The 27,580-nt window shown below is 52.4% G+C and overlaps 1 protein-coding gene across 5 annotated transcripts in view; it reads left to right on the top strand.

The window, feature by feature from the left end:
* TIAM1 (TIAM Rac1 associated GEF 1) overlaps positions 1 to 27,580 on the top strand; it is a 141,281-nt gene that overhangs the window by 29,227 nt on the left and 84,474 nt on the right. For 2 of the 5 annotated variants that reach the window (XM_074530570.1, XM_074530580.1), the window contains exon 2: positions 4,627 to 4,686. The exons of 1 other annotated variant lie outside the window; for it this stretch is intronic. Coding sequence is in view for 1 of the 4 variants with exons in the window: in XM_074530575.1 (XP_074386676.1) it covers positions 15,163 to 15,187 (25 nt within the window). In the remaining 3 variants the exon portion in view is untranslated. Of the gene's footprint in view, positions 1 to 4,626; positions 4,687 to 14,822; positions 15,188 to 27,580 lie in introns of those variants that run through there. 2 more of the 5 variants (XM_074530575.1, XM_074530588.1) reach the window with 2 other exon arrangements.

Genomic DNA, 27,580 nt, shown 5'->3' with positions numbered 1-27,580 from the left:
TCGCTTGGGGTTTTTTTTTCCTGTCGTTCCAGTTGTGATTTATCTCACATGCTTGTTGCAAAACAAGCTGCCATGATTACCAGCATTTGTCCTGGTTATCCCTCCGGAGTTATTCACAGATAGAAGTTCTGCCAAAGTCAGGGACAATGATGATGATGAGAGGTGGAGGATCCACCTGCTTGAAATATCAGTTCATTTTTTTGTGGTGTCATTTTGGGGTTTTTAAAGTTCAGCTTGGTGCCATATGGGTTTTACTTAAGGACATGGTTTGTCCCTGGAAGAATGTCTTGAGAAAGGATGGAACAGTTTAAATATGTTCAGGACAATTAATTAAAATGCCTCTCAATGCAAAGGGAAGGAGAGGTTTTTCCCAAATTGCATCTCCAGCCTGGTGAAACATTTTGTCTCATTTACAAAAGGAGCTCCAGTACATTGCTGGTATGAGCCAAGTGCATCTGTGAGGTGTGGGAGTGACATTTCAGAGCCCACTGACAGCCTCCTTGTCAAACTGAGCATCATCCCTCTGCTGCTGCTGGCTCAGAGCTCCTCACTCTGCAGGGCAGGGTTGCTCCTCTGGAAAAGAACACTGGGAGGCACAGGCACCTTTGGGCTGGGAGCAGGCTTAATAACATAAAAATAAAATAAAAGGGTCAGTGGGAACAGCCTGCCTGCAGAAATCAGCCCTCCCTTCCCTGCCAGACAGCAAAGGGGGCAAAGGGAAGAGCATGAAGTGGATTTTGAGCAGTGGTGCCTTCTCCATCCCACTCTTGCAGGTGCTGCAATAACTGCACGTTACACTGTGGTGATGCTCCTGAGCCTGAGCAGGTGCAATTTCCTCCTTCCTCCCAGGAGGATTTGCAGGGTAGAGCATGGAGAGAGAGCTGTGGGGTGCTGTGTGAGCTGTGCTGGCTCTGAGCAGGGAGATGGCACGGCAGAGGGGACGGGGAGCTGGCAGACCTGTGTGCTGTGCTGCCAAGCGAGCAGCTCCAGCCTGCATGGCTGTGTTTACAGGGAGCTGACAGGGTGGTGGGATTGTGTAGGGTGGAGGAGCTCTCTGGTCCCTCCTCCCTCTCAGGGAGCGCTCAGCAGCGTTCCTGTGTGTGTGTGTGTATAAACAGAGACCTGGTGCTCGCTGGCAGCTCCCTGCGTGCTGCTGTGCTGCTCCCAGAGCAGGGCAAGGATGGCTCTCAGGAGGACACGAGAGGGGCAGGCACTGATAGAACATTGCTGCTGATGGTGTAATTGCAGGACCAGGGGAGAAGGAGCAGTGAGGAGAGGGCAGCAGCACATCACAGAGGTGCTGAGAAGAGAAAACGGAGGGCAGGTTTCCTTTTTGGATGTGTTGGATGTGCAGCTCCTTCAGAAGCCAATTCCACTCCTGTGGAAGCATATTCAGGCCAGGGAGGGCAGGGGAGCCTGCTGGGCCAGCAGACAGTGCTGCAGGGCTTTGCTGCTCCATGGGCTGCTGCAGAGCCCCCAGTGCAGGTTTTCTGTCACCAGAGGTGAGGAGTGTCACAGCCACTGGGGTCTGCAGCCAGGTGTGAGCTCTGTGTGAAACAAAACCACTCAGCACACTCCCAGGGGCTGCTTTATAAACTTTTCTGTCTGGGAAAAGTTCCTGAACTCTGCAGTGCTTGGGGAGAGGGCACTGCAGGCAGGACAAAGGCTGGGCTTGTTGGCTGCTGGCAAAGGAGGAGGGCAGGGAGGAGGAGGAGGAGGAGGAAGGCATGCTGGAGTGGTGGGCCAGGGGTGGGTGAGGGCTGCAGCAGCCCAGCCAGAGGAGTTCAGGGGCTGCAGGGTGGGGAGGGGATGATTTCCAGAGCAAAGAGCTGGGATGGTTCCCAGCAATGCTGTAGGGTTTTGTTTCCCTGCAGGGTGAAGCTGTGAGAGTTCCTGGGAATGGCCCCTTGGAAGCCAAAGCAGGAATTGGCCTTGGAGGGGAGGAGAGGAGAAACTCCTGTGAGAGCTTCAGTGGGGCTGCCTGTGACCTCTCTCTGCTTCCCCTGGCCTGTTTTCCAAGCAAATGGAAATGTTTCCAAACATCCTCGAGTGGCGGGGTGGTTTTATTCCTTTTAAATGACTTTTCAAAGCTTCAGACCCCAGCTGCTGTGGGTTTGGGCTCAGTTTGCTGACAAAGGCAGGGACAGCAGTCCAGGGGCACGTGGAGTTGGGGATTGATTGCTGATTTTGGTTTCTTTGGCCATCTTTCTTTGTCACACGTCACCTCTGCAGCCACCAGCATCCTTGGGAGGGTGCACAGCAGCTCCATGAGCTTTTCCCCCCAGATTTGCACCAAAACCATGAGAAGCATCTGGGTATCACCCCTTTGCAGCCTGAGCTGATTTCTGCCCTGGCAGAGCCACAAAGAGATAAAGCAGTGGAGAGCTGAGAGCTAAATCTGTGCTCTACAAATGCTGGGAGCACTGTAATAGGATTGCTGAGCTGGAGTTACATGTTTTGCAGGGTGATACAGGCTGTGGAGCCATGCTGAAATCAGGGACAGAACTGGGGATTTGCAGCACTTGCTGGGATGCTGGCTTTCCCTGTGAGCAGAAAAAGGGAAGAACAGAAAAAGGGAAGAAAAGGCTTTTGTAGATAACACAAAACAGATCCCTGGGAAGGCTGGAGCTCCTGGGGCAGAAAACATCACTGCTCTGACCTCAGGGTGGTTCGGTATCACAGGTTTTCCTTACACTAAATAAAAACACTTTGTAGATCTTGTAGCTGAACTTCTGTTAGGTTATATGGGAAAATTGAACGGTTTTAGCAACACTTTGATTTGTTTTTCTGCTCATCTTTCAAGAGATGCATGAAAACCTCTGCACACATATTATTGAAATGCAGCTTTAAGCTAAGCTTAGGAGCTGTCAGAGCTGAGTTTATCTGCCCACTCTGGCCTTGCTCTCTCTCCCTGAGAGGGCTGTGATGCAGTGTGAATTACTGCAGGGTGATCCTGAACCTTGTGTCCATCCTTGTGCTCCTCAAGGGAGGGAATGGCTCTTGTCCCAGGGACCTACTTGGGGCAGGAATTGTGATGGGACAGGGGCTGGGAGAAGGGTTTTTTTTGGAGGGCTGGGAGAAGGGTTTTTTTTGGGGGGCTGGGAGAAGGGTTTTTTTGGGGGGGCTGGGAGAAGGGTTTTTTTGGGGGGGCTGGGAGAAGGGTTTTTTTGGGTTGGGAGAAGGATTTTGCTGGCTGGAGGAGGATTTTTTGGGCACCCACCAGTGTTGGGTGCACAGGTCCTGGCTTCATCCTGTGTGACTCCACCAAGCAGATGTCTGGGATAATGGCTACATCCAGTTGTTGGTGAGTTTTTGGTGAAAATCCCTTTTTTTTTTTTTCTGGCCGTGCCTCTTCTTCTCTGTGAGATCCTGGAAAATTTAATTTTCCATAAAAACCTGGGAAATGATGCTGGCACAGGGGAGGTGTAGCTGTGACCCCAAATCCTTGCTGGGGTGGATGGGGTCCCTGCAGGGTTTGGGTGGAGGAACTCACGTTGGTTTGGTGGATTTTGGAAGTGTTTTTCTGTGTGGGGTTGGGCTGCTGGCTCCTGGCAGCTCCCTCCCCTCTTTCCCAGATGGATTGTCCGAGCCAAAGGCCATTGCCATGGAATTATGGAAGGATGAAACAGAGCAGGTGTTTCCTCCCGGGGTTCAGGTTACCAAACCCATCAGGACATTCCAAGTTCTTGCATTTTAAATTCCCTGATCCCAAGGAACAAAGTGATTTCCCAGCTTTGGAGGCTGACATGGCTCACAGGGATTACAAGGTGTGTTCCTGGAGCCCTGGGCATGGATTTTCCTTGTGGAAATGGATGTTTTGGAGAGGGTTTAAGCCCCAGTACAAGCTGCTGCTGCTGTGGAATGGAAATTGCTGTGCGGGTTTGGAGCAGGGCATGTTGGAGCTGGCTCATTCCTTTGGCAGATGTCTGATGCTGTTACATCATGCCCAGAGCTGCTCAGTGGTGCCTTGGCCAGGGATGCCCTGCTCTTCCCATCCCCTGGTGTGGGGGAACAAGCATTTTCCATAAGGAGCTGTCAGCAGGCCCTGGGCAGGGGAGAGCCAGAGGAGATCTCTGCTGGATGGGAGCTGTCAGTGCAGTCCTGCTTCCAATCCTGAGCAGTCTGGGGGTGGTGTTTGCTGGGGATCAGTGACCTTTCACTGCTTGTGCAGGCATTCTGGGGATTTATTTCATAAATACATTGATTTTGCTACCTGAGACCTCTGCCCGTGCTTCCAGGTTGTTCTGTGAGATCCATACGAACCTTAATTCTGCTGAGAGCTCAGGGTCAGGGGTACAGCTAGCTGAACCCAAGGGCTGTGCAAAGAGATGCTGTAGAGCAGGGAAATGCTGCCTGCAGCCCTCAGTGTCTGGGGCTGACCGGCCGCAGAGCAAAGGGAAACCCCCTCAGTTGGCTTCTGTGGCTCTGGCAAATGCAGTGAGGAGCAGTTTGGGTTTGAATTATTGCCCCCCTGCAGTAACAGGTGGAGGTGTGTCAGTGATAACAGCCTGGCTGCTGGGGTGTGTTTCTGAGGTGTTTGAGGTGTGTTTCAGGGGGTCACAGCTGAACATCTCTGTGCATGTGGGTGCTTCAAGCTGACCTTGTAATTTTCTGTTTTTATTCCAGGAGCCACGTGGGACAGCCAATGTTTCCCTCTGGTCCCGATTGCTGCTGTGCCAGCCCCATGTGAGTCAATGCTGGGGTGGATTTGGTGAAGGTGTGTGTGTTTGCAGCTCCTGCTTGGCTCACCTGTCCTGGGGCAGAGCCCCCAGCCTGCGGAGCAGGAGGAGTGGTCCCTTGGGAATAAAACAGGGTTTTTTGGGAATAACAACATCCAGGCTTCTTGGAGATGCAGAGGGGAATGTTAATGTGAGAGCCCCTGTGGGCAGCTGCCTGTTTTATCCAAGCCAGGAATGTTCACAGACCACGGCAGCACTAAATGGGGACAGTTGTCGCTAATCTTTGCAAAGACACAGAACTGATTAAACAGAAGGATTCCCTGAGGCAGCCTGGAAGGTGCAGCAGGAGGGTGACCCAGAGGCTGCTCTCTGGCCCCTGCTCCTGCCCGCATTTCTGTGTGGTCACTGCAGATTGACCACTGTGTGCTCACTCCTGGGGGATGCTGTGTGTGCTGCCCCTCTTGTGGCCTTTCAGACAAATCTGTGTGTGTGAGATCTCTGAATTGCACTGACAGGGAGGTACAGGGAGTTTGGACAGCACAGGGGAGAGGTTCTGTCCTTCAGTGCCTCACCATTGACCACGGTGCCCCTAAATGAGTCTGAGTCCTCTTGCCCTGCTGTTTTTGGGGTTTTCTTGCCTCTGTGCTGCCTTCTACCCTTGCTCCAGACATCAGGGTATGCTGTGTTTCCAGCCACACTAATAGGAGCTGCTTTTTTGTTCCAGGGTAAGTTATTTTTTTTCCAGCCCAGTGGTTTTGTAGTGCAGAGACAAAAAAGAGAAAAACAGGATTTAGAAAAATGTCAGCATCGTAAAGGAAGAGGGATGAAACCAGAGGGCTGCTCTATCATCAGAGTGAGCGTGCCCCTGTGTGAATGTGTGGCAGGGCAGCCAGTTAGCAGAAAATGATAGTGAAACTGGTGGTATTTCCAGTCTCCCAGGGGAAAGCACATGTGCTGTACAATGGATAATGAAATGTTATGGTTTTTATGTCTAATGCGTTAATTCTGCCAGGGCAGTAATCCCGAGGTTCCAATCCACATTTAAGTTGGGAAGATATGCACAGGCTTTTATTGAGGACATAAACTACAGTGCATTTAAGGCAAAATAGCAGGAAGATGGGAGAGCTTTCCATTTCTCTTCCCTTTTCTCTGTTGTGTCAAATAGTGACTTGTGCCACAGGGGCTGCTGCCCTGAAGCCTGGTGCTTCTTCCATGGCGAACACAGAAGTTAATCTTTTTTTTTTTTTTTTTTTTTAATTTTGGCATTTGTGTATGAATTTGTGGTGTTTTGGGAGCCAGGCTGCTGGAAGAGGCAGGCAGGATGTGGCAGCTGTACTGTGGTTGTTTTTGGAGAGCCCTGGGGAGGAAGGAGCTGTCTTGGAGCCTGTTTGTCTCTCTTGTTTGTCCCAGCAGTGCCATCAGAGCAGTGCAGGAATAGATGGACACCCTTAGTTGAAGCTTTCCTTGCCCTCTGTGGTGCTGTGCTGCTTTGCTGTGGCTTTTGGAGCTTCTCCTGCAAGCTGATGTCCATGGGGACAGCTGCTGTAAGGACCAGGGGGAAGGAGGAAGAGGAGGCTCCTCCTGGAGAGGCTCTGGATCCCCTGAGGGATCTGCAGGGACCTCCTGAGCTTTCCTGTGCCTTTCTGCTTGCCCAGGTGTCTCTGCAGGAAGCTGAGCTGGTGTTGCTGAAAATGGAGGGAGGGATGCTCACACCCTGTGAGCTGGCCTGGCCTCAGCCCAGGGGAGCTCTGGTGCTTCTGCAGAGCCCCAAAATGAGGAACAGGGCTATTTTTGTCTGGGAGCTGCCTCCTGTGCCCAGCCTGGCTCTCTGGGGGAAGTGGGCCACCCTATCAGAGCCATTTCTGCAAGTGACCCAGCCCAGCATTCCTGGCATGCCTCAGCACACTTCTGCTTTTGGGCAATCAGTGCAGGCCTGGAACTGAGCTGGTCTGTTCCTGTGCAGCAGCGAGTTCTTGTTCCCTCTGCCCATTTATTGCAGCTTCAGTGCCTCTCAGCACTGCCCTGTGCATTAATGCTGTCTGTGTGCATGTGGGGGACAGAAGGAAGGGAAAGAGCTTTGGTCACAGACTTGCACAGGGCAGGATGTGCCCTGCTGGCTCTCAGAGCCTCTTAGAGCTGGAGCAGTGACAGCAGGCAGCGTTGCAGTCCCCCTCCCAAATGTTGTGTTTAATCCCAAAGCTGGCTTTAGCACTCAAGTCACAGACAAATACTGAAAAGCCTCATAAGAAGTAGGAGGAACAGGCAGGACTTTAAAAAAAAAAAAAGTACAAATGAGGAGAAGTAATCAGCAGTTGTGGAGCTACTGTGGTTTTCAGAAATCAAGGCTTTTGCCAGTAACAGGGAGCAGGTCTGTGCCCTTGAGCTTGCTTAAGAAGTTAATCTGTGCATGAACTCTGAGTCTTGGGCATCACTCAGAGCAGGGGTGGCTCTCTGAGCCTTCAGCCTCACTTTTGCACAAGTAGGAGGGCAGGATCACAGCACAGCAGTGGCACTGGAAGCTGGAGGCTCAGGTGACACCCTAAAGCAGCCCTTGCACAGGTGAATGTGTAGCTGTGTCTGTCAGGGTTGCTCCAAAAAAGTAGCTTGGAACAAGCTTTAAGAGCTCTTTATTTTGTTTTCAATGTGCTGGTACCAAAAGACAGCCAAAGGCTGCACTTCAGAGAAGATGCCTCCCCAGTTGCTCCATGCTTTCCTTTTGCCCTTGTTCTGCCTCTGCTCTCCTTGCCCTGCTGGCCATGGAGAAGAGTCATTGTTTAAAGGTGTTCCCTGGTGGAGATCTCTGCCTCATGGGTGGCCCTGGGCATTTCGGAATTGTTGGGGAGTTGAGCTTGGGTCACTGTGTCAGTCAGGGAAAGGGACATTGGGGTCCTGCCAAAGCAGGATCAGCTCTGGGACCAAGCCAGGCTCCTCTCCAGGCAGGGCCTGAAAGCCTCCCAAGGATGGAGCAGGCTCAGCCTCTCCTGAGAACCTGATCCCACCTCCCTTTTTGCCTGGAGCGTCTTTGGGGTGCAGATCTTGGTGTGTCCCAGCTGCTGTGCCAGTGGTTCCCTGTGTCCCCCTGGAACGTGGTGCCTCACAGAGGGCACAGATGGGCACAAACTGTGCTTTGAAATGAGAGGTTTGTTCCTCCTGAGCAGCACAGCACTGGCAAACAGACACAGGGAAATGGAATTAATTATGTGGGAGGTTGTGGCATGACTTTGAACAAGGGGAGAATAAATAGGGAGGATTGAAAATCGGTGTTTACCTTCATGGAAAGTTGTGTTGCTCTTTCAATTAAATGACTTGATGGGAGTTTTAGGAGGGACAAAGCCCCCTGAGGGCAGCTCAGAACCAGTGATGAGGCAGGGAGGAGCAGGGCAGGCTCTGAGGCACAGACAGACATGTGGCCGGTCCAGCTGTGCCAGCTGTGATGCTACAGCCCTGAGTCAGCTGTGACAGGCAGTGCTGTGGCCCTGTGGGCAGGACTGAGGTGCACATCTCTGCTCCCCCTGGGGGCTTTGGGCAGGCTGTGAGAGGCTCAGGGACCCTGGGAGAGCTGTTAACAGTGTGATCCCTGTGCCCTGCTCGGGCCAGGGAGGCTGAAACCAGGTCAGGCCTGCTTTTCATTGAGGTGACATTGAGGGGAGATCTGTTGGGTTGGTTTTTTTTCCTCTTTAAACCATCTGGCTGTAATAGAAGAGATAAATTGGAGCTTGTTTTCTAAAAATGAGAACATGTGCAGTGGAGCAGCATCTCTTATTTTTGTGCAGGAACTCCTGGGACACCTCCAGGATGGGCTCTCCAAACCTCCCTGGGCAGTTCCAATCCCTGCCCACCCTTTCCATGGGGAAATTCCTGCTGGTGTCCAACCTGGCCCAGCCTGAGGCCGTTCCCTCTCCTCCTGTCCCCTCCTGGCAGGGACATGTGCAGAGCCACAAGGCCCCCTGTGAGCCTCCTTTTCTCCCTTCCCTTCTGGTGTCCCCTCCCAAATTCTCCCAAATCTGCCCAAACTGAATTGTTTTATTCCATCAGGGCAGTGCAGGAGATGATGATAACACTTGCCCTGCAGAGCACTGTGAAAGTTAATTTGCTGATTATTTACAAAGCACATCAGAGCGCTGCTTCAGTTGTACGCGGGGTTGCGATAGCGTCTAATTAGTAATTCCTTATGACACTTCATTTTCTTCCATAAATATTGGCCTAATGGAGGGACAGCCCTGCCTGTGCTTGGCATCCCAGCACCTCAGAGGGAATAAAAAAAGCTGGATTTAGTTTGTAAATAATGCTTCTTTATCCCCCTCCTCTATCCCACCTGTCCCACAAAACCTCTGACCCTTTGCTTTGCTGCTGGTGTCCATTGGTGGGTCACTGCCTGGGGAGGGCTCATCCCTTCCATGGAAATCTCATTCCTGTGGAAAACCCTCTGCTTTCCCACCTTCCCAGCCTCACAGCTCTGAGCCCTTCTTGCTGGGCAGGGGCAGGGAGGGATGAAGGGCAGGGAAGCAGGAGCTGCCATGGGAATATCTCTGCCCTGCATTTCTGTGGGACCTGGAACTGGGATAACAGTACACGAGTTTCTCTCCCAGTTTTTCCCTTCCTTCCTCTCTGTCTTTGCCCAGGTTTGCATCCCGTATTGAGCTGTTCTGTTCCAAGGTGTGTGTGCAGCATCTTGGCTTTGCTTTGGCCAGCGTGGATAGGAGATTTCATCCTGTTTTGTGTTGTTTTGCTCTTCTCCACGTAAGTACAACTCAGGGGCCTTTGCTGTCCATCACACAATGCTGGTTTTGCTCAGCTGTGAGTGGCTTTGGGCGCCTCTGAGGGTGTCAATATCCTGTGTGTTTAATGCTTCAGTGCAGCGAGTCCAGAAGCTTGTGATACCTATTTTTAGTGCTGAAAAGTTTTGACAGCTCCAGTGAAGCTCCATTATCCATCCCTTGACAGCCTCGTCAGCAGCGTGCAGCTTGTCACTCTCGCTCAGAGCTGCTTTTCCCAGTGAAATTCAAACTATTGGCAGGGATGGGGTGCAAGTGTGTCAGAACTCAGCGTGGAAATGACAGCAGCTACTGCCTAGTTTAAAAAAATATGTGAGAGGAGGTGTTTGCATTAGAGGTCTTGAGTAAAATGTTCCTCCTTGAGCATTCCCATGGAAGAAGGAAGCAGGCCCTGTTCTGTTCAGCTCTGCCCAGCCTTTGGATAATGCTCCCAGGGATGCACAGGGTGGGAGTGTTGGGGTGTCTGTGCAGGGCTGGATGGTCCTTGGGGGTCCCTTGGGTGTCTGCAAAGCCAAACCCTTCAATTTGCCAGGCAAACCCTCACATTTCGCCTTGTGCTGGGCCAGAGGTGGTCCTGCCCCTTGTCCCTTGTCTGGGTTTGGCAGGCAGAGGGGCTGGCTCGCTGCCACCCTCCCCTCCCTGGAGCTCATCAGGAGCCTTTGCAGCTCCCTGTGGCCCAACAGCAGGGATCGGCTTTCCCAGGAGCTGATATATCTGCTGACCTCTCCAAAGGGAAAAAACCCTCCTGTAATTCATTACCTGCCTTCTGTAGCGGCTGAAAGGGAACCATTTGAGACTGAACAATACTTGGCTTTCACAACCACCTTCCTAATCCCAAATAGAAACGTGAGGCTGAGAAAACCTTTCTGATAGCAGGGAGTGTGGATACATTCAACCCAGGATAATTTTCCATGGCATTAATGTTCTGTAATTGCCAGGGGTTGGTTTGCAGGTTTTTATTGGGCAAAGTGAAGGCAGGCAGGGTTAAACATGAATTTGAGGAGGGTAGGAACAATTCTGATGGTGGTGTGATGGTTTTCCTTCAGTGCCCTCTTGCGAGGTGCTGCTTCACAGGGTTTGAAAGTGGAGCTTTCAAAAAAGCAATGCAAGCTAAGTCAGCCTTGTTCTTCAGTTTATGGGTGAATGCAAGATGGCTCGAGCCAAGCTGTGCCAACACTTTGCTCCTGCCAAGCCACACCAAGAGTGGGATTCCAGGGTGAAAGCAGTGCATGGCTTGGCCACATCCTCCACAGGGCACTTGGAAGGCCAGGTTATGTGTGCAGGGCTGCAGTTTTTCCAGGATTCCCTGGAAAAGGGCACCAATATCCAAGTCATGTGTGCCCAGTGTCATCTGTGCTTGTGGGATGTCTGGAGAGGCACCAGCACTGGCCTGGACATCAGCTCCTCGGTGTTTCCTGAAGGGTTATTAGTGGCTGGCAGACCCCAGGTCGTGTCCTGAAGGATGTTTGATCAAACAGGGTGGTGATCACCTCAGGAACTCCATCATGACTTGCAGAGGGACCCGAGTGGCCCCACCTGTCTGGGTGCTGACACAGAACCTGCTCCAAGGCCACCTGTGTGTGCAGGTGGAAAACAGGACAGATGCAATCATGAATTTTTGAAGCAGCCTGGCTTTGTAAAGTAAGCCTTAGTTAAGGAGATACGGTCTGCAGAGCCCTGTGTGAGCCCAGCAGAGGCTCCTGCTGTCTCACCTTGCTCTGTGCTCAGGCTGAGTCACTGGCTGAAGTGACTCCTTTCTGCTGCCCCAAGTGCTAATCCATTGTTAAAATTATATTAACTCATGCCTGCAAATTAGCAGGTGTGCTAGGGTGTGAGAGGCCCAGGATGTTAATTAGGGATGATAAAAACACCTTTAGCAGGATACAGACCTGGATTGTGCCTGCCTGCCTTCCACTACAGAGAAGGGCTGTGCTGTGGGACCTTTCTGGGTCTGGTGGGATCAAAAAGGTCCTTTCTCCTCTGGGCTGTGTGGTGGGATGGACATTTGGGGACCCAGAACCTCCTTGGAAGGTTCACAGAGTCACAGAATGTCTTGAGGTGGAAGGGCCCACAAGGACCATCCAGTCCCACTCTTGTCCCTGCACATCCACCCCAACAATCCATCCCTGGAGTGGTGTCCCAAGGCTCCTGGAGCTCTGTGGGGCTGTGCCCATTCCCTGGGGAGCCTGGGCAGTGGAAGAACCTTTTCCTGATCCTCCCCTGACACAGCTCCAGCTGTTCCCTGGGTCCTGTCCCTGTCACAGGGAGCAGAGATCAGAGCTGCATCCCCCATTGAGGTGTGACCTAAACCTTCTCCATTCTGGTGGGATTCGTTCTGCCAGAAGGATGGAAGGAGGAGAGACTCACCTGAGGAGGAGAGGGTCATTTTGTGCCCTGCAGAGCTCATGGCTGCTCCTTGGAGCTGCTGGAGCTGCCATTCCTGCAGCCACCCCATCCCCTCGGAGCTGGCCAGGCTGGCTGTGCCATTCCAGGCAGAACATCCCAGGCTGGCTCCCAGCAGGTTTGGCAGTTCCTGGCTGTCCCCAGGGCAGCTCGACGGGGTCAGGCTCTGCTCCAGGGAACGGGGACAGGATGAGAGGGAACAGCCTCAGGCTGGACACCAGGAGGAATTTGTCCATGGAAAGGGTGGTGAGGCACTGGCAGGGGCTGCCCGAGTAGGTTTGGAGTGCCCATCCCTGGAGGAATCCCTGGATGTGGCACTCAGTGCTCTGGGCTGGGGACAAGGTGGGCACTGGGCACAGGCTGGACTCGGTGGTGTCAGAGGCCTTTTCCAAGGAGATGATTCAGTGGTTTAAAACCCAGCAGTGGTTACAGCAATGTCTGAAGGTTCCTGTAAGCTGCTCTTACAGCAGCTGATGCCTTCCTGGGAGTTGTGGCATGCCCAGGGATTGCTGTGGGTAGCTGGACGAGCTGTCCATGCTGTGGCAGGGTGCAGGTGGCACTGGCAGCAGAAGGGTGCTGCTGCCTTTGCCCTCTGAGTGTGAATTCAGTGCAGAATTGGCTGCTGATGTCACAGCAAGCAGCACCTGTCCCTCCTGTGCAGGGTGACAGCGTGGCTGCAGTGTCTGTGGGAGCTGGGGTGTCACACCTGCGTGTGGGTGCATGCCAAGGGAGTAATTGTATTGTGACAGGAGTGATCCTATTGCTGTGGGAGTGATCCTATTGCGATGGGAGTGATCCTGCTCTGATGGGAGTGATCCTATTGCGATGGGAGTGATCCTATTGCGATGGGAGTGATCCTGCTCTGATGGGAGTGATCCTATTGCGATGGGAGTGATCCCACTCCGATGGGAGTGATCCTATTGCGACAGGAGCGATCCTGCTCCAATGGGAGTGATCCTATTGCAGTGGGAGTGATCCTGCTCTGATGGGAATGATCCTATTGCAATGGGAGTGACCCTGTTGTGATGGGAGTGATCTCACTCCAATGGGAGTGATCCTATTGCGATGGGAGTGATCCCACTCCAATGAGAGTGATCCCATTCTGATGGCAGCGATCCTATTGCAGTGGGAGCTCTGATGGGAGTGATCCTGCTCTGACAGGAGTGATCCCAATTCAGTGGCAGCGATCCCACTCTGACAGCAGCAATCCCATTCTGATGGGAGTGATCCTGTTCCAATGGCAGTGATCCTGTTCAGATGGGGGTGATCCCAATCTGATGGCAGCAATCCTGTTCCAACAGGGGTGATCCTATTGTGACAGCAGTGATCCTATTTCGATGGGAGTGATCCTGTTCCAATGGGAGCAATCCCATTCCGATGGTAGCGATCTCACTCTGATGGCAGCAATCTTATTGTGATAGGAGTGATCCCGCTCCTGTGGCAGCGATCCCACTCTAATGGGAGCCATTCCATTCCGACAGAAACAGTGGAAGAACCTGCTCCTTTCAGCATGATTCCAATGGGAGCGATCCTGTTCCAGTAGCAATGATCCTGTTCTGACGAGAGTGATCCCAATCCAATGGCAGCAATCCTATTGCAATGGGAGCGATCCCGTTCCAATGGGAGTGATCCCGTTCCGATGGCAATGATCCCGCTTCAATGGGAGCAATCCCACTCCAACAGGAGTGATTCCTGGGTGGTGTGGGAGCTGTGCCCTGTTCCAGCGGCCCTGCAGGCAGGCACAGCAGGGCAGGCACCACAGCCCCCGTGGCCCTCTGAGTCACCATGGGTGGCTCACCAAACCTGCTCTTCTGCTCGGGGTTCCCAGCCTGAAAGCTGCTCTCCGTTTGTTTGTCTGCCATGGGAGCTGCTGGTTTGCTCACTCGGGGTTTAAATTCACCATAATGCTTAGGATTGCTCCCTGGGCCAAAGAGTGTCTGACCCCATCCAATCCCATCCCATCCCACCCTCCTCCAGCCCTGTGCTGCTCTGGGCTGTGCCTGTGGTCACGGGCACCTCGTGCTGGGCGTGGGAGGCTCTGTGGGAAACAGCTGAGGTGAGGAGTCCAACCCAAGGCGCTGTTTGAAGTGGGCCCGGACTCACTGCTCACTCCTGTTCCTGGTCACGAGGGCTGTGAGCATGGCTGTGCCTTAAATTGCTTCTCTGATATCTTGTCCCTGTCCCAAAATAGATTCATCTCCTCCCTTGCTCTGCACCCAGGCTGTGGAACCCCACAGCCTCGCTCCAGCTGTTAAACCCTTTGGGTGCCACAGCTGTCTGTCCAGCCCTGGGTCGGAGCCAGGCTCCTGCATGTACCTTTTGCCTTTTTATTTTATTATTTTCCTCGTGGTTCTGTCCTTTTCCCAGCTCGTGGTCACTGCTGGCTTGCAAAGGGTGGGACTGTAAGGATATTGCTCAATAGTTGGTATGTCTGAAGCATCGTGCAGAGTTGTAGATGTTAATTTGTTAACTAATTTGATTTCTGCTTGTAAAGAACACTGACTGTGCTGTCTGCTTCTTTTTCAGAGCAGTTTCATACCTGTTTTTCCTGTCCCACATACGTGGTGCAGAGGCAAGTTGGGGGATAAACACAGATGGGTTTTGTGTTGGTATTTCTTATTTATAGCAACCATTAGCCAGCCCTGGGCTGGAGGACGCTGCTGCTGCTCAAATCTTAATCCCGAGACGGTTGTGTGGAAGTAGGGAATTAAGTAAAATCAGATCGATGTAATTCCTAATTCCCCGTCCTGGAAACCCTTCTGCACCTGTGGGAGCAGCTGCGGCTGTGTTTTTAAGGAGTCCCTTCCCAAAGCACCGTCCCTTACCGAGCAGGGAAGCCCTCGGGGTGCTGGGGGAGTGCAGGGCAGAGGCAGAAGGCACAGGCTGGGTCAGAATGGTTTATTTTCTGTCTCCTGCCTGCGGAATCCCGAGGGTTGTGGAGCCGGTACACCCGGCATCTCTCGGGCTCCTGGGGATCGAGCTCTGGGCTCCTCTCACAGCCGGTGAGTTCAGCCACCCCGGAGGGATGTCCTTAGGAATTCGCATTTCAGGAGCCAGCGGGGCTGAGTGGCAGCTCATCTGCAGCCTGTGACGACAGGAATTCATCAGGAGAGGGAGGGACGGCAAAACCCCAAACCTTCAAACACACCCCATTGACCCGTCTCATCTCGGCGTGAAACTTGGCCAGTTCCACCCACTCCGGAGCGGCAGGGGAATGCGATGCAGGCGCTTCCTCCTCCTCCTCCTCCTCCTCCTCCTCCTGTGTGCTAGCGGCGGCCGGGGCTCGGCAAGCAGCAGAGGCGAAGATGTTTGTGCTGCTGATGATGAGCGGTGAGAGCCGGGGATTGAATAGGATTGGGATGCGGCACCGGGATGCCGGGGTGGCTGTCTGGTGTAGGGAATGGGACCGGGATGCGGCACCGGGATGCCGGGCTGGCCGTCTGGTGTAGGGAATGGGACAGGGATGCGGCACCGGGATGCCGGGGTGGCTGTCTGGTGTAGGGAATGGGACCGGGATGCGGTACCGGGATACCGGGCTGTCCGTCTGGTGTAGGGAATGGGACCGGGATGCGGTACCGGGATACCGGGCTGTCCGTCTGGTGTAGGGAATGGGACCGGGATGCGCCACCACCGGGCTGTCCGTCTGTGCTGTGTGTCCGGGAGGGCTCTCCCCTCCCGATCCCCTCTTTTGCGTGCTGCTTCCTGTGAGTTGTGTTCAGCTGGGCTCTCAGGCGCTCTTTGCTTCTCCAGGGTTTGTGCTGCTCCGTGCTGATTGAATGGGGGCCGGGGAGTTCATAGCTGAATTCCCCAGGAGAGAAAATGTGGTGTCGTGTTACCGACGGGAGATGTTCCCTTCTCCAGCTGTCTGGCTTTATTTGCCGTAATTACAGGTTGCCACGCTCTTTAATTGTTGAGAATGAGCCCCGTGAAAGGTTTCAACTTGACTGCAGCTCTGTTGGGTGTCTGTGCAGGGCAGTGCTCTCCCTTTTGGGGTGGAATGCTCCCACTTCCCAAAGATTTGGGAACTCTGCCCACCTGGACTGGGGGGACAGGGAGAACCTCATTTTCCTGCTGGTTCCTTCAGCGATGGCTTATCAAGTTATTTGATGGCTTATCAAGTTATTTAATATCCCGGGCGCTATCTCAGGATCTAAATTGCCTAATTCTTGGGTCGGTGACAGGAAATGTGAGCACAGAGCCCTGGCTCTGCAATTGCTGTGACTAAGCATGGGGCTGAGCACCCAGCAGCAGTGCTGTGTCCTGCCCTGCTGCTGTGCTGTCCCCAGGGCTGCTGGGACACTGTGACAATGTCAGGGCTGGCTCCTGCTGTCCCCAGGGCCATGGGCAGGGACCTGCCCTGACTCAGAGCCGTGCGAGCCATCAGCTGTGAGTAATCCTCGGGGCACAGGCAGAGGATCCTGCATGCCTTTTCTGGGATGTAAGTCACTCTGGAAATGCGCTCTCGGAGTTTTGTTTCACGGAGCAGAGCTGGCTGTTGGTTCCCTGGATGGTGTGTGAATATTGCAGGAGGGATTTACATTCCCACACGTGATGGGCGCTGTGGAACGGAGCGAGCAGGTTTGGTGGGTGTCACTGCCCTGCCTGTTCTCCCCCATCCTTGCAGAGTTTGAAGTGATGTGTGCATTATGGAACAGGGGTGGAAAAGTGCTGTGCTCAGCAGGGCGGGCTGGGCTGAGGCATCAGGTGCCCAAATGTGGCAGGCCTGCTCGTGCTTCCTGGGGAACCTGCTCTTTAAAGGGTGCCTGGCTGGTTCCTAACTGGTTTTGAGGCAGAAATGCTTTATTTTTCTAAAATGCCTGACAGAAAAAAAAAATCTGCCAAACCGCAAATTTGCATCATTTCAGCGTTTGCTTGAGCTTAATGCTTGTGCTCTGGGAGATGAGTGGTAGGGCTCCTGCTGGAGTTGGTGTTGAGGAGAAGCATTGATTTGGCAGTGAGTCTATTAGGCAGCGGTGTTTGGAGCAGGCTCGTTTGTCTCTAATGAAGTTACACACTGTGGCTGGACTCGCAGGTAATGGCTGTTTGGAAAGGGAGCCCCAGGGAAACACAGCTGATCCCTGCAGGATCAGTGACTGGGCTGCTCCAGGGAATGCCTGGGAATGCTCTGCCCAGAGCTGGGGCAGCAGGATGAGCTGGCAGCAGTGGGAGCTCCCGGCAGGATGGCTTGGCTCTGAACTGTGAGCTCACTGTGTGCGTCAGGCACAGACACCTCGGTGCTTCCCTCTGGCTCTGGTGGGCTCCCAGCTCTGAGGGTTATCAGCTCAAAAAATTAAAGGGGCTTTGATGGGGGCAAAAAAGGCCTTTGGAATAAAATACCAGCTTTAAACAGTTAATTGTAAAGAAAAATCCAGTGCAAAAGTAACAGTGGCATCGAGTCTTGGCAGGAATTCATCAAGGAGGAGGATGAGTCTGTACTGATGTGTCTTCCTGGGTATTATTTCGTTAAACTGGCGGCTGTGCAGAGCATTGCGGGGAGTTTTATGGCCCAGTAATCCATTGCTGGATGAGGGGAATACATTATTTATAGATCAGAGTGTTTTAACATCCTCGCATGGGTTGTTTAAGGAGGTCAGGATGCGGAGCAGTGGGAATGGGATTGGCCCAGCTGTGCCACGAGCAGGGGGCGAAAGGGGACGTTACCATGTAGATGTTGGTGTTTTTATTGTGCCTCACGAGGCACAAGTCACAAAAGAGGGGTTTCCAGAAGCGGGATGGAGTTTTTATTGCTTGTGACATGTCGGATTGTGAGTGAGCTGGAAGCAGACAGGAGCATCCCTCTGCCTGGTTCAGAGCCCCGCTCTGGCTGCGTGTGTGTGTTCCCAGCGGGATGCAGGCACAGGGCTGAGGAGGGGCATGGATGGATGGATGTTGGTGAGGGCTCCAGCCCCTCCTGCCTGTGGTGCTGCTCCACGTGTGAAGCCTTTCTGCTCTCTGTGTGCTGTGTCCCAGCGGCACAGCCCCGTGAGCCCGCGCTGCCACGCAGGTGCTGCATTCGCTGCACAGTGCTTTTAGTGTAATTGCTTCTTCAGGCTGCCAGGCAGGCTTGCCACGGGAGCTGGGACGTGCTGTTCCCAGGCAGCTCAGAAAGCCCTCCCAGAGCCAAGCAGGGCAATGGTGTGGGCAGGGAAGGGGTGCCCATCAGGCTGAGCCCAGGCAGGGCTCTGCTCCTGGTTTGCCTCAGGAATCCCCCTGCTTCCAGCACCCACAGCAGTCCCCAGTGCTGTCTGCCTTTGGTATTCCCAGCTGTGAGCTCTGGGCTGGCAGAAAGCAGCACTGGTTCAAATGTGACACTTTGCAGTAGTGCTTAGACATGGTGGCACTCAGTGGTCTCAGAGGTGTTTTCCAGCTGTAACAACTGTGTGATTCCATGGTTCTAGGGGTAGTTAGGAGCCCAGGCTCCTGCTGATGTTACAGGGTTTAACCAGTGGCCAGGCACCCTCTGCAAGAGCTGTGTGCCTGTTGTTGGGAGGAGCATAGAAAATGTGCCGTGGTGCCACTTGAGCAAGGCTGGTACGGGGCAAAGTGAGTCACCCCGTACTGCCAGAGTGCCCCTGAGTTACAGGGAGTGAGCAGCAGCTCTGGAGCTCCTCTGGGCTCACCACAAACCACCCTGCACACGTACATCCTGCTGGGAGGCAGGACATTGCCCAAAATCTGCCATGGGCACTCAGCACTGTGGCAGTCACAATGGGCGTGCTCTTGTGTGGGTGTGAGGGCAACAGGGGTGCCAGTGGGCAGCCACGGCCTTGGGAGCAGCTGTGTTGATTTCTGAAGGGGCAGAAACAGTTATTTTCAGTTATTTCCTTCTGAAAACCGCTCTGCATTTCTATTTGTATTTTCCCTTCCAAACAGTTTGGGAGCCATGGGCTCAGTTTCTCCCGTGAGGTGCAGAGGAGTGAGTCACTTGTTGAGGGGATGTGATACTGGGTAGTAAGTGCAGAACCAGCTCTGGAATTGCAGAGCCTTTGTGCAAGAGGTGTTTGTTCCTGTGTGTGGAGGGAAGTGGCCCTTTGATTTGTGTTGGAGCTGTTGTCCTGGTGCTGGAGCTGTTGTCCCCGTGCAGAGATGAAGCTGGGCAGTGTAGGGCACCAGCAAGGCAGAGCTGCAGCAGCTGGGGAAGGTGCCGGACCTTTCCAAAGCCACAAAGTGGTTTTGGGGTCTCTGAAATAGCAGAAGTTGGGCAGAAGAAGGGAAGTGTGTAGGTTTTGCATGACTGCCGCCTTCCCTTGTTTCTGGGGGATGCTGGGATTCCCTCCATCCCTTCCAGTGCCCAGTGGCAGTGCTGGGTGAGCCCCCAGCCCCTCCAGCAGGCAGAACAAAGCACCTCGTGCTGTCTGCTTCCCACTGGGAATTGCCTGGCTGCTCGTTTGCATCGGGCTGGGTGGGGAAGGTGTGTGCAGAGTGTGCCCCGGGCCCTCAGACACTGCCGTGCAGACAAAGGCTCCCCATTGCGCAAGGGCACCCCGGGAAGGGAGCTGGGTGCAGCCACCTCAGCGAATCCTTCAGGCTGGAGAAGCTCTTTGGGGTCAGCCAGTCCCACTGTGCCCAGTGCCCACCTTGTGCCCAGTCAGAGCACTGGGTGCCACCTCCAGGGATGGGCACTGCAGGAGCTCAGGAGCGCTGGCACAGCCAGGAGAGACAGCACAGGTTGTGCATGGTCCTGCCAGCTTTCTCCCCATCCTTTTTTTCCCCCCATCCTTTTTTTCCCCCCATCCTTTTTTTCCCCCCATCCTTTTTTTCCCCCCATCCTTTTTTCCCCCCATCCTTTTTTTCCCCCATCCTTTTTTTCCCCCATCCTTTTTTCCCCCATCCTTTTTTTCCCCCATCCTTTTTTTCCCCCATCCTTTTTTTCCCCCATCCTTTTTTTCCCCCATCCTTTTTTTCCCCCATCCTTTTTTCCCCCATCCTTTTTTTCCCCCATCCTTTTTTTCCCCCATCCTTTTTTTCCCCCATCCTTTTTTTCCCCCATCCTTTTTTTCCCCCATCCTTTTTTTCCCCCATCCTTTTTTCCCCCATCCTTTTTTTCCCCCCATCCTTTTTTCCCCCCATCCTTTTTTTCCCCCCATCCTTTTTTTCCCCCCATCCTTTTTTTCCCCCCATCCTTTTTTTCCCCCCATCCTTTTTTCCCCCCCATCCTTTTTTTCCCCCATCCTTTTTTTCCCCCATCCTTTTTTTCCCCCATCCTTTTTTTCCCCCATCCTTTTTTTCCCCCATCCTTTTTTTCCCCCATCCTTTTTTTCCCCCCATCCTTTTTTTCCCCCATCCTTTTTTTCCCCCCATCCTTTTTTCCCCCCATCCTTTTTCCCCCCATCCTTTCCCCCCTCCAAACACACAGAGCCAGGGAGACTTGAGGTGCAGTCCAGAACTCTTTTATCCTGCACAACTTCCAAGAGATCATTTATGACAATAACAAGCCTGTGGGAGTCAGTTCCTCGCTGATTTTTTTTTCCCTCCAAATTAATCTTAATGCTTTAGTAACATCTGGATGATTGCTTGGTAATCTTTTTCTGGGAAGTGCTTTTGTGTGTGTGTGTGTACTTTGTTGTGGAGTGATAAATCACTGTAATTTACCAGCCTGGTTTTTAAAAATTTGGAGAGTCATCCTGTGTGATGTGTTCCTTGGAGCTGTCATTCCTGGAGGCACCTGAATGGATCCATGACATTTCAGCTCCTGTTTACTGCTTCAAACAGCTCTTTGTGCTTGACATGCTTACCTGAGCATACCTCGAAGTTTGGAGTTTGTGGAGAGTTTTCTAAAGGGGAAAGTAAAAGAAATAAGGGATTTTTGAGGAGGAGTAAGATGCAGCCACTTGTTTAAGCCGTCTGGGGTTGGGGAATTTATATAAATGTCCAGATGAAGAGTGAGAAGCTGTTGGCAGTATCCCTGTTCATGGCTGTCCTTTCCCAGCTGGCTTAGGCAGGTGAAATGTGCCCTCAGCCCTGGTGAGGGCTGAGGCAAGACAAGGGCAGAGTTGCACATCCATGAGGTGCTCCAAGAGCTGATTCTGTGTTTCCAAACCTGGTGAAGCAATGCAGGGAACAGGCAGAGACTGTCTGGGGCCATGAGAGACTCACAGAGCCCTTGGTTTGGCTTCTGGGCTGGGGGAAAAGGAGAAACCAGGGCTTTTTTGGCTTTGAGAGTAGATCCACCTGCAGGGCTTGGGAGAAGGGGCTGGATTGTTTGGGAATGGAGGCATTGCAGGGAGGGTGTGCTGGCAGCCTCGTGGGGTTCACAGCCAAGGGAGAAACCTCGTGTTTGCCAGTTCCTTAGAGCTGAACTCCTTGGGAGCTCTTGTCCAGGCAGAGCAGGGGGCACAGAGGGGCTGGCACTGAGCAGGGTCAGGATTTGGACAGGCTGGAGGTCACACAGAGGGCCTGGTCCCTCTGAATCTCTGCAGGGACTGGGATGTATCAGGGTGCATTGGTTGGTGCTGCAGAGCAGGAGGCTGACCCACTTAGGGCCTGCCAAAACCTGGCTCCAGTGCTGGGCAGCGCTGATCTCTGCCCTCTGGGACAGTGACAGCACCCAGGGAAGGGCTGGGGCTGTGTCTGGAGGGGTTTAGGTTGGATTTAGGGAAAGGGTCATCCCCAGAGGTGCTGGCACTGCCCAGGCTCCCCAGGGCATGGGCACAGCCCCACAGAGCTCCAGGAGCCTTTGGACAGCACTCCCAGAGTCAGATTGGCATTGTTGGGGTGTCTGTGCAGGGCCAGGAGCTGGGCTGGGTGATCCTGTGAGTCCCTCCAGCCCAGGATATTCATAGCTCCATGGTTCTGTTCAATTCCATAGGAAACGGGAGCTGGGGCTGTTCTGCTGCCTGAGGCAGGACGGTGATTCCCCCATCAGCACCAGAGAGATGGAAACGAAATAATTGCCAGTGCCAGGTCTGTGATGACAGCAAAAACAGCTCCAGCCTTGTGCGTGAGGCCCTGGGCCCAGGCTCACATATCCTCATGTGATGGGGAGCTCTGGTTTCAGCCCACGCAGGGTGAATCCAGCCAGCCCCATTTCTAGGACATAGACCTGCCATCCCTGTGGCACGTCCTGCCTTGCACTGGGATGGGCTCCTAGTCCAAGCTCCAGGTTCCCCAGGCCAAGGGGCTCATCCTGCTGCTCCCCAGAACTCAGGCTGAGCTGTGCTTATCCCAAGGTTTGGTTTGATTTGATTGGATCACCCTGCGTTTGAAACAACTGCCCAGCCCATGATCCCAGAGCTCAGCAGCCTCAGGAGGAGCCCAGCTCACCTGGCACTCACACAAGATTGCAGATATTTATTCAGCTCTCTCAGAGCAATCTTGAACCTGCTCATCAGAGTGTGCATCTCACTTGAAGCCACTCCAGCTGTGCAGAGCTATTTTTGCACAGGAACCCTTTGAAATTTTAATGCACTTTTCGCTCGTTGAACCCCAAAATGAGTCACTTAAGGGAGCAGCAGCAGCAGTTTTACAAATCCTCTGCCTGCAACCTGTTGCTTTCACTGACTTTTCTGTAACCTGCTTTGGGCCTTGATTATTCATGGAAAAAGTGAAACACATCCAGGTGTTTCTCAGGAATATGATGGGATTGTTGGGGTGTCAGGAGTTGGACTTGGTGCTTTTGGGTTTCAGGAGTTGGACTTGATCCTCGTGGTTCCTTTCTAATTCAGGATGTTCTGTGGATCTGTGGTTTGAGGTTATGGCAGCATGTAGACTGCTGAGAAGGAATCAAGGACCAGAACCTTTTCAGCAGGTACATAAAATTACCCTTTCATCAAATTCTACTTACAAATAAGATCTGGTTTTGAATACAGGAAGATGAAACCTTGTGGATCTGTGATTCAATATTGTGGCAGCACGTAACACTGCTGAGAAGGAATCAAGGACCAAACATTTTCAGCAGGTATAGAAAATTACCCTTTCATCAAATTCTTCTTACAAATAAGGTCTGGTTTTGAATCCAGGGAGATGAAACCTCGTGGATCTGTGGTTTGAGGTCATGGTAGTGTGTAGCACTGCTGTGAAGGAATGAAGGACCAGAACCTTTTCAGCAGGTACATGAAATTACCCTTTCATCAAATTCTTCTTACAAACAAGATCTAGATTTCAATGCAGGGAGATGAAACCTCATGGATCTGTGGTTTGAGGTCATGGCAGCATGTAACACTGCTGTGGAGGAACGAAGGACCAGAACCTTTTCAGCAAGTACATAAAATTACCCTTTCATCAAATTCTTCTTACAAACAAGATCTGGATTTGAATACAGGGAGATGAAGCCTCGCAGAGCTCCTGATTCATTGTCTAAATGGCAAGGAAATGTCGTGGCTGGCTGAGCTGCAGCGAGCTGTGAGTCACATCCCCATGGAGCTGGGGACAGCAGGACAGACTTGCCGCCCCCCTGGCAGCTCCTGCCTCTCCCAGCAGACGGCTGCTCCGCGTGTCACCGTGAGCAGAGCTCTGCTGAGGTCCCACAAACTCCATCCACCCATGGGGAAGCCTCTCCCAGCCCCTCCTCAGCTCCCCACTCCAAGGGCTTTCCAAAGCCCCCAGTGCTCCAACTCCTGCAGCTCACCGACGCTTTCATTTCCAGGAGCCTGGAAATGAAAAATCTTATTTTATTGCTCAAGCTGGACCAAATTTCACATTGAGAGTCTCTGCTAGTAAAACTGGCAGAGCAGTAAGAGGATTATCTTGGTCCAACCTCTCTTTTTAAACCTAGCAGAGGAATGCCAGGGGCCAGGGATTCATGTTCCACTGTGCCTGACCTACAATTTATGGCAGCATTATCCCAGAGTCATGGAGCGGGTCCCACAAGTCTGGAGGTGCTTGTGACTCCTTTCACTTGATTTTAGAGGCCTTTTCTGATGAAGTGGCACCGTGCTGTCTGAGGAGATATTTGTCACTGTCCCCTGCATGGGCACCTCACCTGGATGATCTCAAAGGTCCCAAACCATTCTGTGGTTCTGTGATTTACTCTGGTTTTCTTTCAGTGGTACAGCAAAGGAGCTTCTCAGGCTGTAAAAGGGGCTTTGAGACTCAGGGAGATTTCAGGTTCTTGCTGTGAGTCCCTGGAATTGGGTTGAGGAGCAGAGCCCTAATCTAGCACCTTTTTGCTCAGACACAGCTTTGGTTAAGCCTCACCCCTGAACAACCCACTAAAGCTGTCAGGCAGCTGGGGTGCTGAAATCCTTGCTTTGCAATTTAATGAAATCCTCTAGAATTTAAAAACTTGGGGGTGGAAAAGGAGCCCTCAGCATGAAATAGCCCCGTCCTTGTGTGATGAGCATCCCCCACATCTGGGCTGAGAGTTCTCTGAATAGGTGAAAATGACTGTTATGTAGGGAAACCCAGGGGGATGGACCCACCCCGAGTGAGCACTGCAGGCATTCCATGGCAGCCATGGCCCCAGATGGGCCTCCCCAGGCCCAGCTTTGTGTTGGGCTGGGTTTATCAGCAGCACGGGCTCTGAGGTGGTACCTGTTGGGGATGGGGATGGGAGGGCTGTGATTATCCCCCTAGCTGCACTCCAGAGCTGTTATTTCATTCCCACTGTGGCTCTGAAATGGTGCTCAGAGGATTAGGGGGATGTGGATGTGAGCAGCTTGATCCCCGAGAGCCTGGGCTGGGTTATTGGGGATTCCTGCAGAAACTGAGCTGAGAAATTGGGAGTTTGGGCTGAAGGACCATTTGTACCTCAGCTTGCCACAGCTTTGTGCAGATAACCCTGTTCTGTGGCTCCAGGGGGGTGGATGCACGTTGGCTGTGCTGCTTTTAGTACGACAATGTTGAAATATTCTAAATATAACCCTTTGTTAGTCCAATGCAAGACCATTTTAATTTTAAATCAGCAAATATTTCAGCTGGGCTTCCATAAAGAGTATTAGTTTTTAATTATTTCTGGCATTTTCCCTGATTAAAAATGGAATTTATGACTCTTCTAGTTCTAATTTTGTTTACTGACTTGGCAGGTAGCATTGCTCATAGTTTCCTCCATGAAAGGCACTGTCATATTGAAAAAGCTTCATGGCTCTTGCATTGATGTATTTCTTCACCTGAATGCATTGGGAAAATATTGGTAGATTTATTTAAAGTAGATTGGAAAACGTTGGTAGTTTTATTTAAAAATTGGTAGATTTATTTAAAAAATATTTAAAGCTGGTGATGCTTACAGCTTATTAATTGTTGTTGTTTGAGCATCAGGATTTGTGTGACATCAGTCAAACTTCATGGTCAGTCTAGTCCAGGATGTCAATATTTGATTTCCCTTCAGCTGAATTAAAATTTATAGTTGGCTGTCATGATAGCAAATGGGATTTATTTTGATTGTTCTGTGTGTAAATTCCAACCCGTTGTGGTGTTCATAACCTGTTGTGCATCATCTTGTGCTGAGTACATCCCTAAAAATGGAGGCATGCAAGGTCCTTATGAATGGTATCCTTTCTGTGGGAATTTATCACCCTGTTACAACTGGCACAGCAAAATTAGACAGCAATTGGTTTTTTGAATTTTATGTTGGTGTTAAGAACCGTGTTCAGTGCTGTTATTTATTACTTGCCTTAAATACCGGCTAAGTTAGGAAACATCTACAGTGGGACATGTTATTTATCTGCTCACAGCATGTGGCATGCTCCAGAATATTCCCCCAAACTCCTAAATGGATTAATTGGGCAAAATCTCCCGCAGCAGATAAACAATTCTGCTCTGCTTCACGTGGGTGGCTGGAGCTTGAGCAGAGAAAGCCTCCAAGCAGTGTTCCTGTGGGATTCCCAGCTCCTGGTTCAGTTCAGGCTGGGGGCTGAAGCTGTGTGTCCATGGATTCCCACCTGGAATTTCTCTGGGAAAAGAACTGCAGTCTGCTGGGATGGATCCATCCCTGGGCTCTTTTGGGAGCACCTTTCCCACTCAAGCAGCACTCAGCTGTGCCCAGCTCTCCCATCATCACCCCTCAGCATGGCCCTGTGAGTGCGCAGGGTGTTTGTGGGCAGAGCAGGAGGTGGGTTCTGCAAGTCTTAGATCTCCCCTGTGAGTGCACAGGGTGTTTGTGGGCAGAGCAGGAGATGGGCTCTGCAAGTCTTGCATCTCCCCTGTGAGTGCACAGGGTGTTTGTGGGCAGAGCAGGAGATGGGCTCTGCAAGTCTTGCATAAACAAATGGCACTTGGCAGGCAGGACGCTGCCCTGCTCCGGCCTGCTCGCTCAGGGTTCCAGTAGAACGGGCTCCCTGGTACAGGAATATCCCAGCAGAGCTGGAGCCAGGGCAGGGCTGCACCTTCTCCCTTTGAAGCACCATCCTGCCTGTGTTTGCATTTTCTGCAGTTTTCCTCATGTGCTGGCAGAGAAATGTCAGGGTAAGTTCCCTGAAAACAAAGGATTGGAATGAATGAAGTCTTTTTCTCTCTTAGTCCTGAAACTGGTTATGGGCTTTGCTTTTTTTTTTTTTTTCCCTAAGCCAGTTAGGTTGGGCTTTAAAGAACAAACCTCAAACCCCAGACAATGCAGTAAAGCCAAAAGCTCGGAGCAGGTGTTGCCCACTTGTTCAAACACGTCCAGGGCTTGTTTCCTTTTCAGCAGGCTCTTGGAAGTCAGGCCTTGAGGAGGAAAACGAAAATGGAGCTGTGGAGCATGAGCTCAGAGCAGGGGCCCTGTGCCTCAAAATTGTGTGTTTACATGTGGGGCTGTGAGAGGAGCAGGTTGTTAACCCTGCTGAGCCCTGGCAGCAGAGGCACGTCTCACACTCAACCTTCCCAGGGCTCTCCAGCCTTTTTGTGTGTTTGTTGTAATCCCTCTGCCCTCCCTGGGGCTGCCATGGATCCCTGGAATGTCCAAGGCCAGGCTGGATGGGCTTGGAGCAGCCTGGGACAGTGGAAGGTGTCCCTGCCATGGCAGGGGTGGCACTGGATGGGCTTTAAAGTCCCTTCAACCCAAACCATTCCATGGTTCTGTGATTCCCATGCTGCAGATCATGAGCTGTGATTTTTGCTCCGTCTCCTGCAGAAACAAACACTCCTTCCTGATTTCACTTCCATGTCCAGATCCCATCAGGGCATGGTTCCTCCAGGTCAGGAGTCCCCATCCTGACATGTTGTCTTCCCTGTAAAGCTGGAGGTGCCCATTGTGTAAAACCTTTCACAAGTCACTTTGGGCTGGGAAAAGAGCGTGGTGGGGCAGAGCCTGCAAGCTGGAGCAGAGAGGTGCCCTGCCAGGTGATTATACATTCCTTTTCATGGCTTGTTTGGGTTTTTTTAAGAGGCAGAGAATGAGTTGAGGCATGTTGGAGCCTGTGTGAGGAGCGATAATGGAGTGCTGCTCTCCTTTCCCACAGCTGGGCGGAGGGAGGACGTGCCAGAGCTCAGTGCCTGACTCCTTGTGCTCACAGCCCTGTCCCTGGGGCTGCTGGCACATGGGGAGGTGCTCAGGGGGCTCTTCTCTTCCCTGTGACACCCTCATCCCTGTGCCTTCCTCACCGTGGGGCTCCTGCTGTCCCCTTTCCCATCCCACCTCCCCATCCAGGGAATGAGCTCTGTGCCCCCCCTTTGTCCCCTCTCCTCTGCCCATCCTGGCTCCTCAGGTAAAACAGACCTCAGAGAGGATGGGGGTGATGGAAATGGGCCTCAAAGCACATTTGCAGCCATGCCTGTAGCAGTTTATTTGTCTCATTTCAGAGCCATTCCACGGCTGGTTTGAATTACCCCTCCCTCGTGCCCCGTTGTGCTGGTGGATGGCCAGGCTGA

This window comes from Zonotrichia albicollis, chromosome 2, assembly GCF_047830755.1.
Source record: "Zonotrichia albicollis isolate bZonAlb1 chromosome 2, bZonAlb1.hap1, whole genome shotgun sequence".
Lineage (NCBI taxonomy): Eukaryota > Metazoa > Chordata > Aves > Passeriformes > Passerellidae > Zonotrichia > Zonotrichia albicollis.
Note: the sequence above shows the minus strand (reverse complement) of the source record. Positions and strands in the feature narration are given on the sequence as shown.